Source organism: Phaenicophaeus curvirostris, unplaced genomic scaffold (assembly GCF_032191515.1).
Source record: "Phaenicophaeus curvirostris isolate KB17595 unplaced genomic scaffold, BPBGC_Pcur_1.0 scaffold_387, whole genome shotgun sequence".
Classification (NCBI taxonomy): domain Eukaryota; kingdom Metazoa; phylum Chordata; class Aves; order Cuculiformes; family Cuculidae; genus Phaenicophaeus; species Phaenicophaeus curvirostris.
In genome coordinates, this window is record NW_027206980.1 from 34,876 (window position 1) to 45,882 (window position 11,007).

General features: G+C 61.5%; 1 protein-coding gene across 2 annotated transcripts; it reads left to right on the forward strand.

The window, feature by feature from the left end:
* Positions 1-3,930: 3,930 nt before the first annotated feature.
* Positions 3,931-11,001, forward strand: LOC138735025 (nuclear mitotic apparatus protein 1-like). 2 transcript variants are annotated; one of them, XM_069882888.1, is made up of 5 exons: positions 3,931-3,949; positions 5,997-6,128; positions 8,234-8,305; positions 10,253-10,341; positions 10,433-11,001. In XM_069882888.1, exons 3-5 carry the CDS (start codon positions 8,264-8,266, stop codon positions 10,584-10,586), a joined length of 285 nt encoding a protein of 94 aa, XP_069738989.1. In that variant the 5' UTR covers positions 3,931-3,949; positions 5,997-6,128; positions 8,234-8,263; the 3' UTR covers positions 10,587-11,001. The 2 variants fall into 2 exon arrangements, with proteins under 2 accessions (XP_069738989.1, XP_069738990.1); XM_069882889.1 differs by lacking the exon at positions 3,931-3,949 and adding an exon at positions 5,751-5,876.
* The last annotated feature ends 6 nt before the right edge of the window (positions 11,002-11,007 follow it).

Genomic DNA, 11,007 nt, shown 5'->3' on the forward strand with positions numbered 1-11,007 from the left:
GTTTGGGGCCGTTTGGTGCTGATTGGGGAGCGGCGGCCGCCGGGGTTGGGGGGGGGACCGGGATTGGGGGGCAAATCACACGGATTGGGGGACAAAAAACTGGGATTTGGGGACAAAACACACGGATTTGGGGACAAAACCCCGGGATTTGGGGACAAAACACACGGATTTGGGGACAAAACCCCGGAATTTGGGGAGAAAACACACGGATTTGGGGACAGATCCCCTGATTTGGGGTCAAAGCACTGGGATTTAGGGACAAAACCCTTGATTTGGGGACAAACCACACGGATTTGGGGACAAAATACTCAGGTTTGGGGACAAAACCTCTGGATTTGGGGACAAATCCCTTGATTTGGGGACAAAAGGCACGGATTTGGGGACAGAAAACTGGGATTTGGGGACAAACCACTGAGATTTGGGGACAAAACACTGGGATTTGGGGACAAACCACATGGATTTGGGGACAAAACACCTGGATTTGGGGTCACAGCACTGGGATTTGGGGAGAGACCCCCCAATTTGGGGACAAAACACCAGGATTTGGGGACAAAACACCAGGATTTGGGGACAAAAAACTGGGATTTGGGGACAAAATGCCTGGATTTGGGGTCACAGCACTGGGATTTGGGGAGAGACCCCCCGATTTGGGGACAAAATGCCTGGATTTGGGGACAGACCCTCTGATTTGGGGACAAAGCACTGGGATTTGGGGACAGACCCCCCAGTTTGGGGACAAAACATCTGGATTTGGGGACAAAATGACTGGATTTGGGGCCAAAACACTGGGATTTGGGGAAAAACCACTTGGATTTGGGGTCAAACGATTGGGATTTGGGGACAAAAACTCTGGATTTGGGGACGAATCCCTTGATTTTGGGACAAAACGCCAGGATTTTGGGACAAAGCACCGGGATTTTGGGGTGAAACACCCAGATTTGGGGACAAAAGGCTCCAGATTTGGGGGCAAAGCACTGGGATTTGGGGACAAAATGCTCGGATTTGGGGACAAAATGCTCGGATTTGGGGACAGACCCTCTGATTTGGGGACAAAACACACGGATTTTGGGGACAAAATGCTGGGATTTGGGGAGAAAGCACACGGATTTGGGGAGAGACCCTGGATTTGGGGTCCAAGCGCCTGGATTTGGGAACAAAACCCTTGGATTTGGGGACAAACGACTGGGATTTGGGGGCAAACCCCTTATTTTGGGGACAAAACCTCTGGATTTGGGGACAAATCCCTTGATTTCGGGACCAAACGCCAGGATTTGGGGACAAAGCAAAGGGATTTTGGGGTGAAACACCCGGATTTGGGGACAGAACACTGGGATTGGGGGACAAAACTCCCTCTTTAGGGACAACCTCCCCCTGATTTGGGGACAAGTCCCCCTCAGTGTCCCCCCACGCGTGTCCCCAGCCCCCCCAGTGCTCCCAGTGTCCCCCCCACGCGTGTCCCCCGCCCCCCCAGTGCTCCCAGTGTCCCCAGTGTCCCCCCCACGCGTGTCCCCAGCCCCCCCAGTGCTCCCAGTGTCCCCCCCACGCGTGTCCCCAACCCCCCCAGTGCTCCCAGTGTCCCCCCCACGCGTGTCCCCAACCCCCCCAGTGTCCCCCCCACGCGTGTCCCCAGCCCCCCCGGTGCTCCCAGTGTCCCCAGTGTCCCCCCCACACGTGTCCCCAGCCCCCCCAGTGCTCCCAGTGTCCCCCCACGCGTGTCCCCAGCCCCCCCAGTGCTCCCAGTGTCCCCCCACGCGTGTCCCCAACCCCCCCAGTGCTCCCAGTGTCCCCCCCACACGTGTCCCCAGCCCCCCCAGTGCTCCCAGTGTCCCCCCCACGCGTGTCCCCAACCCCCCCAGTGTCCCCCCCACGCGTGTCCCCAGCCCCCCCGGTGCTCCCAGTGTCCCCAGTGTCCCCCCCACACGTGTCCCCAGCCCCCCCAGTGCTCCCAGTGTCCCCCCACGCGTGTCCCCAGCCCCCCCAGTGCTCCCAGTGTCCCCCCACGCGTGTCCCCAACCCCCCCAGTGCTCCCAGTGTCCCCCCCACGCGTGTCCCCAGCCCCCCCGGTGCTCCCAGTGTCCCCAGTGTCCCCCCCACACGTGTCCCCAGCCCCCCCAGTGCTCCCAGTGTCCCCCCACGCGTGTCCCCAGCCCCCCCAGTGCTCCCAGTGTCCCCCCACGCGTGTCCCCAGCCCCCCCAGTGCTCCCAGTGTCCCCCCACGCGTGTCCCCAACCCCCCCAGTGCTCCCAGTGTCCCCCCCACGCGTGTCCCCAGCCCCCCCGGTGCTCCCAGTGTCCCCAGTGTCCCCCCCACACGTGTCCCCAGCCCCCCCAGTGCTCCCAGTGTCCCCCCACGCGTGTCCCCAGCCCCCCCAGTGCTCCCAGTGTCCCCCCCACGCGTGTCCCCAGACCCCCCAGTGCTCCCAGTGTCCCCCCACGCGTGTCCCCAGCCCCCCCAGTGCTCCCAGTGTCCCCAGTGTCCCCCCCACGCGTGTCCCCATCCCTCCCCCCTCAAATCTCGCGAGACTTGAAGTTCCCGCCCTTCCCCACGTACCCACGTGACTCCCGCCGGCCAACGAGAACGGAGCGGCGCGCGGGGGCTGATGGGATTCGTAGTCCTCGCGCCGCCGCGGGGGCCGATGGGATTTGAAGTCCTCCCCGCCCTTCGCCACGTGACGCGCCGCGGCCAATGCGGAGGCGGGAAAGAGCCGCTCCCCTTTAAAACCGGACATGGCGGACGCGACGTCTCCAGGGCGCCACGAGCAGCCATGGAGGAGCTCAAGGCACAGAGCTGGGCGGCTCACTCGTCCCCTCCCTCCCTGCGAATCGCTGCTTCCCCCCGCTACACCTCTCAACTCCCCTGGGGAGGGCGTCTACGCAAGATGGCGGCCGCGCGCAAAGCATGACGGGAGTTGTAGTCCCACGCCGTGGCGCCATTCCCCCGAACCCCCTAAAATCTCGCGATGTCTGCTCCCGGCCGCGAGATTTTGACTTCCGGCGATTCGCTCACCCACGTGACTCCCTGTAGCCAATGAGGAGGGAGCGGCGCGCAAGACCTTATGGGATTTGTAGGCCTTATGATGTGAAGCTGCGCTGCGCGCAAGGGCCGATGGGATTTGTAGTCCTCCCGCCCTTCACCACGTGACGCGCTGCGTCCAATGCGGAGGCGGGAAAGGGCCGCCGGGCTTTAAAAACAGACACGGCGGAGACAAGAGCTCGAGGAAGGAGCGGGCAGCCATGGAGGAGCTCAAGGCAAGGGGAGGGAGCGACTCCGTCGTCCCTTCGCTCCCTGCGCTTCGCTGCCGCCGCCTTCCTCCTCAAAACTTCCCCCATGGGGCGCGGCTACCCAAGATGGCGGCCTCGCGTGGGGCATGCTGGGAGTTGTAGTCTCGCGCCGCGCTGAGGACACCTCAACGAGCCCCCACGAGTGTCCCCATCCCCATTATCCCCTCCCACGCATGTCCCCATCCTCTTTAACCCTTCCCACCCGCGTCCCCTCCACCAACGTCCCCTCCCAGGCGTCCCTAACGTCCCCCTTCTTCTCTCCCCGCCCTCCCCACCCCACACGAAGCCTCTACACCCCGCACCTCCCACTTCTCGCGAGGTTCACGCGGGGCACGACGGGATTTGTAGTCTTTGTCACTTCCCGCGATACGTAGAGCCCAACGCGGCGCGCGGGGGCTGATGGGATTTGTAGTCCTCCCGCGCTTTTCATACGCTCCCACGTGACCCGCGGCGGCCAATGACGAAGAAGCGCGGGCAAACCGCCTCGCGGCGCGCGGGGGCCAACGGGATTTGTAGTCCTCCCGCGCTTTTCCTCGTCCCACGTGACCCGCGGCGGCCAATGAGGAGGGCGGCGCGGGCGCGGCCGTTAGCGCGGCGCGCGGGGGGTGACGGGAGTTGTAGTCCCGCCCGGCGCACCACGTGACCCGCCATTTGCGTCGCTGAGAGCGGTATGAGGGGAAAGGGGGAGGGGGAGGCGCTATGGGGCCAAGCGGGATCCTTGGCCCCTTCCCGGGGGTGGGAACAGCCCAGGGATGGATCCAAAGGGATGAAGATCCCTCCTTGGGGCCAAGCGGGATCCTTGGCCCCTTCCCAGCTGGATCCAAAGGGATGAAGATCCCTCCTTGGGGCTAACTGGGATCCTTGGCCCCTTCCCAGCTGGATCCCTAGGGATGAAGATCCCTCCTCGGGGCCAAGCGGGATCCTTGGCCCCTTCCCAGCTGGATCCCTAGGGATGAAGATCCCTCCTCGGGGCCAAGCGGGATCCTTGGCCCCTTCCCAGCTGGATCCCTAGGGATGAAGATCCCTCCTCGGGGCCAAGCGGGATCCTTGGCCCCTTCCCGGCTGGATCCCTAGGGATGAAGATCCCTCCTTGGGGCCAAGCGGGATCCTTGGCCCCTTCCCAGCTGGATCCCACGGGATGAAGATCCCTCCTTGGCCCCGATCCCTTTCCCCTTTCCCCATCCCCAATTCCCACCCCGAACCCCCTTCTTCCTGCTTCCTCCTGATTCTGAGCCCAGATTCCAATCCCGGATTCTGATCCTGGATTCCAATCCTGCATTCTGAGCCCAGATTCCAATCCCAGATTCCGATCCCGGATTCCAATCCTGGATTCTGATCCCGGGTTCCAATCCGAGATTCCGATCCCGGATTCTGAGCCCGGATTCCGATCCCGCATTCCGATCTCGCATTCTGATCCCAGATTCCGAGCCCAGATTCTGATCGCAGATTCCGAGCCCAGATTCCGATCCCAGATTCTGATCCCAGATTCCGAGCCCAGATTCTGATCCTGCATTCTGAGCCCAGATTCCGATCCCGCATTCCAATCCCAGATTCTGATCCTGATTCCAATCCCGGATTCCGATCCCAGATTCCGATCCCACATTCTGAGCCCAGATTCTGATCCCGCATTCTGAGCCCAGATTCCAATCTCGGATTCTGATCCCGGATTCCGATCCCGATTCTGATCCCAGATTCCAATCCCAGACTCTGATCCTGGATTCCGATCCCAGCTTCTGATCCCACATTCTGATCCCAGATTCCAATCCCACATTCCAATCCCGGACTCCGATCCCAGACTCTGATCCCAGCTTCCCATCCCACATTCCGATCCCGGATTCTGATCCCAGATTCCAATCCCAGATTCTGATCCTGGATTCCGATCCCACATTCCGATCCCAGATTCCAATCCCACATTCCGATCCCAGATTCCAATCCCACATTCCGATCCCAGACTCCCATCCCGCATTCTGATCCCACATTCCCATCCCGGATTCCCATCCCGCATTCCCATCCCAGCTTCCGATCCTGGATTCTGATCCCGGATACCGATCCCGGATTCTGATCCCAGATTCCAATCCTGGATTCCGATCCCGCATTCTGAGCCCAGATTCCAATCCCAGATTCCGATCCCAGATTCCGATCCCAGATTCCGATCCCAGATTCTGATCCTGGGTTCCAATCTCAGATTCTGATCCCAGCTTCTGATCCCACCTTCCGATCCCGGATTCCCATCCCAGCTTCCCATCCCGGATTACGATCCCAGATTCCAATCCCAGATTCCGATCCCAGACTCCGATCCCACATTCCGATCCCGGATTCCGATCCCAGACTCCGATCCCACATTCCAATCCCACATTCCGATCCCGCATTCCGATCCTGGATTCCGATCCCGGATTCCGATCCCAGATTCCAATCCCAGATTCCAATCCCAGACTCTGATCCTGGATTCCGATCCCACATTCCGATCCCACATTCCGATCCCGGACTCCGGCTGGGGCGCCTTTAACGCTCCGGCCGCCCCGCTGCCGTCCCGTGGCCCTGGGCCCCTCCGGCTCCGTTTCCGGCTCCCACACCTCCACTTTTCCCCCTTGCTCGGTGCCCGAATCCCTATTTCCTCCTTTTTTCCCCCTCACTTCCCGAGGAAATTCATGGAATTTGGGGTGGAAGCACAAAACCTTCATCCCTATTTTTTTTTTCCTTCTGTTTCCCAACTAGGCCCAAGCGGACGAGGAAGAAGAAGAAGAAGGAGGAGGAAGAGGAAGAGGAGGAGGAAGAGGAAGTGGAGGAGGAAGAGGAAGCGGATCCCCCAGCTCCGAGGAAGAACATTCCCAGCCGGGAGCCCCCCAGGTAGGATTCCCGCTCGGAATTGCGATGGGAAGAGGCCAAGTTGCCTTCGTCGCCATCCAGGAGCCGGAATTCCCGTTTTTCCGGGGCCCCCGGAGCCCGAATTCAGCTCCGGGAATTTTCCTGGAGGGGGGAGACCCGCGGACTGGGCCGAACTGGGAGCACTGGGAGGCGACTGGGAGGCGACTGGGAGGCTGGAGGCCCCCCCGGAGCTTCCGGAACGGAGCGAAAGCGGCGCTGGGTGGGGGGGATGGGAACGGGCTGCGTGCGGCACGAGGCGCTGGGGGGGACTGGGGGGGACTGGGGGTGCTGGGGGGGACTGGGGGGGGGGAGTGGGAGCACTGGGGGGGACTGGGAGGGGGACTGGGGGCGCTGGGAGGGACTGGGGGGGGGACTGGGAGCACTGGGAGGGACTGGGAGGGGGACTGGGGGTGCTGGGAGGGACTGGGGGGGACTGGGAGGGGGACTGGGGGCACTGGGAGGGACTGGGAGGGACTGGGAGGGGGACTGGGAGGGGGACTGGGGGCACTGGGAGGGACTGGGAGGGGGAATAGGGCTGCTGGGAGGGACTGGGAGGGGGACTGGGAGCACTGGGAGGGACTGGGAGTTACCGGGACAGTGACTAATGGCACTGGGAGTGACTGGGAGGGGCACTGGGGGCACTGGGAGGGGGACTGGGGGCACTGGGAGTGACTAGGGGGGTGACTGGGAGTGACTGGGAGGGGGGCTGGTGGCACTGGGGGCACTGGGAGGGACTGGGAGGGGGACTGGGAGCACTGGGAGGGACTCGGAGGGGAACTGGGGGCACTGGGAGGGACTGGGAGGGTGATTGGTGGCACTGGGAGTGACAAGGGGAGTGACTGGTGGAACTGGGAGGGAGACTGGTCGCACTGGGAGGGACTGGGAGGGGGACTGGGAGGCACTGGGAGGGACTGGGAGGGGGAGTGGGGGCACTGGGAGGGACTGGGAGGGGAACTGGGGGTGCTGAGAGGGACTGGGAGGGGGACTGGGGGTGCTGAGAGGGACTGGGAGGGACTGGGAGTGCTGAGAGGGACTGGGAAGGGGACTGGGGGCGCTGGGAGGGACTGGGAGGGGGACTGGGAGGCGCTGGGAGGGACTGGGGGGGGGAATAGGGGCACTGGGAGGGACTGGGAGGGGCACTGGGGGCACTGGGAGGGGGACTGGGGTCACTGGGAGTGACTAGGGGGGTGACTGGGAGTGACTGGGAGGGGGGCTGGTGGCACTGGGGGCACTGGGAGTGACTGGGGGGGACACTGGGAGCACTGTGAGGGACTGGGAGGGGGACTGGGAGCACTGGGAGGGACTGGGAGGGGGACTGGTTGAACTGGGAATGACTGGGATACTTACTGGTTGCACTGGGAACGTGGGGGGGGGTTACTGGTTGAACTGAGTGTGACTGAGGTGGTGACTGGATGAACTGGGAATGACTGGAATTGTTACTGGTTGTACTGGGAATGGCTGAGACTGTTACTGGTTGTACTGGGAATGGGTGGGATGGTTACTGGTTGAACTGGGAATGGTTGGAATTGTTACTGGTTGAACTGGGAATGGCTGGAATTGTTACTGGTTGAACTGGGAATGGCTGAGACTGTTACTGGTTGAACTGGGAGTGACTGGAATGGTCACTGGTTGAACTGGGAATGGCTGAAATTGTTGTTGGTTGAACTGGGAATGGATCGAATTGATACTGGTTGAACTGGGAATGGGTGGGATAGTTACTGGTTGAACTGGGAATTGGTGGGATAGTTACTGGTTGAACTGGGAATGACTGGAATGGTCATTGGTTGAACTGGGAATGGCTTGAATTGTTACTGGTTGAACTGGGAATGGGTGGAATTGATACTGGTTGAACTGGGAATGACCGGAACGTTCACTGGTTGAACTGGGAATGGGTGGAATTGGTACTGGTTGAACTGGGAATGGATCAAATTGTTACTGGTTGAACTGGGAATGACCGGAACGGTCACTGGTTGAACTGGGCGGGGCAGGTCAACGTCTTCTCCTCACCCTCTTGGTCCCTTGCCCCGTTTCCCTTAACGAACGCCCCTCGTTAGGGGCTAATGAGCGTTTGACCCTCCCCTCCCCAGGCCTGGACTCCGACCTGGCCCCCCCGGACGATGCCTCTTCCCGGCCCCCGAGCCGCCGCGCTCCTCGCCTGGGTGAGGAACCTTCTCCAGGGGCCACGTCCCATGGGGTCCCACCACGGGGACCTCCTCGGGGACACCGTCTGAGGGCATCTGGGGGGGTTTGGGGTCAGGAACCTTCTCCAGGGCCCTCAGGATGAACGTCCCATGGGTTCCCACCACCCCCAACTCCATAGGGACACGGTCTGAGGGCATCTGGCAGGGGTTTGGGGTCAGGAACCTTCTCCAGGTCCCTCAGGATGAATGTCCCATGGGTTGCCACCACCCTCAACTCCATAGAGGCACAATTTGAGGGCATCTGAGGGGGGTTTGGGGTTGGAACCTTCTCCAGGTCCCTCAGGATGAACGTCCCATGGGTTCCCACCACCCTCAACTCCACAGGGACACAATCTGAGGGCATCTGGGAGGGGTTTGGGCTCTGGAACCTTCTCCTCGGAGGTTCCTCAGGGTTCTCCCCAGGTTTAGGGGTCAGGAACCTTCTCTGAGGTCCCTCAGGAGCCACATCCCGTGGGTTCACACCACAAGAACCTCCTCGGGGACACGATCTGAGGGCATCTGGGGGTGGGTTTGGGCTCTGGAACCTTCTCCTCGGAGGTTCCTCAGGGTTCTCCTCAGGGTTTGGGGTCAGGAACCTTCTCCAGGTCCCTCAGGATGAACGTCCCATGGGTTCCCACCACCCTCAACTCCACAGGGACACGATCTGAGGGCATCTGGGGGGGGTTTGGGGTTGGAACCTTCTCCAGGGCCCTCAGGATGAACGTCCCATGGGTTCCCACCACCCCCAACTCCATAGGGACACAATTTGAGGGCATCTGGGCGGGGTTTGGGGTTGGAACCTTCTCCAGGTCCCTCAGGATGAACGTCCCATGGGTTGCCACCACCCCCAACTCCATAGAGGCACAATTTGAGGGCATCTGGGCGGGGTTTGGGGTTGGAACCTTCTCCAGGTCCCTCAGGATGAACGTCCCATGGGTTGCCACCACCCTCAACTCCATAGAGGCACAATTTGAGGGCATCTGGGCGGGGTTTGGGGTTGGAACCTTCTCCAGGTCCCTCAGGATGAACGTCCCACGGGTTCCCACAACCCTCAACTCCACAGGGACACAATCTGAGGGCATCTGGGAGGGGTTTGGGCTCTGGAACCTTCTCCTCGGAGGTTCCTCAGGGTTCTCCCCAGGTTTAGGGGTCAGGAACCTTCTCTGAGGTCCCTCAGGAGCCACATCCCATGGGTTCACACCACAAGAACCTCCTCGGGGACGCGATCTGAGGGCATCTGGGGGTGGGTTTGGGCTCTGGAACCTTCTCCTCGGAGGTTCCTCAGGGTTCTCCTCAGGGTTTGGGGTCTGGAACCTTCTCTGAGGTTCCTCAGGATGAATGTCCCATGGGTTCCCACCACCCTCAACTCCACAGGGACACGATCTGAGGGCATCTGGGGGGAGTTTGGGGTTGGAACCTTCTCCAGGGCCCTCAGGATGAACGTCCCATGGGTTCCCACCACCCTCAACTCCACAGGGACACGATCTGAGGGCATCTGGGGGGGGTTTGGGGTCAGGAACCTTCTCCAGGTCCCTCAGGATGAACGTCCCATGGGTTCCCACCACGAGAACCTCCTCAGGGGCATGATCTGAGGGCATCTGGGGGGGTTTGGGGTCAGGAACCTTCTCCAGGGCCCCCGGGGGCCATGTCCCATGGGGTCCCACCATGAGGACCTCCTCAGGGACACGATCTGAGGGCATCTGGGGGTGGGTTTGGGGTCAGGAACTTTCTCCTCTGAGGTTCCTCAGGGTTCTCCTCAGGGTTAGGGGTCAGGAACCTTCTCCAGGTCCCTCAGGATGAGCGTCCCATGGGTTCCCACCACCCTCAACTCCACAGGGACACGATTTGAGGGCATCTGGGGGCTGGTTTGGCCTCTAGAACCTTCTCCTCGGAGGTTCCTCAGGGTCTTCCTCCTCCTCCTTGCAGGTGAACAGCACCAAGGTCCATCCCGAGCCTCTCCATGACCTCTCGGAGCTGCGGGACTGCGGGATCTTCATCAAGATCATCCGGAAACTGTGAGTGGGCCCCGTGGGCCTGGAGCTCCAGCCCTCCTGGGGGTCCTCGAGGGGCCCATCCCATCTCCACCCCCCCCGTGTCCCCCCGCAGCCTCCGGAGCGAGGACGGAGCCTCCGCCGAGGAGCAGCCGCTGCCCCAGAGGGTCCAGTTCGTCCTCCAGGCCCTGCAGAGTGAGAGCCGCGCCCTCCCAGGCCCTCCCAGTTCAACCAGTAGCCCCCGCGCCCGCTCCCAGTTGGACCAGTAGCCCCCACAGCCATTCCCAGTTGGACCAGTAGCCCCCACAGCCATTCCCAGTTCGACCAGTGACCCCCGCGCCCATTCCCAGTTCGACCAGTAGCCCCCACAGCCATTCCCAGTTCGACCAGTGACCCCTGCGCCCATTCCCAGTTTGACCAGTGACCCTGACACCCATTCCCAGTTCAACCAGTACCAATTCCAGTCATTCCCAGTTCAACTAGTGACCATCCCAGTCATTTCCAGTTCAACCAGTAGGCCCCACGCCCGTTCCCAGTTCGACAGTGACCCCTACAGTCATTCCCAGTTTGACCAGTGACCCCCACGCCCATTCCCAGTTCAACCAGTAACAATTTGAGCCATTCCCAGTTCAACCAGTACCAATTCCAGCCATTCCCAGTTCAACTAGTGACCCCCGCACCCATTCCCAG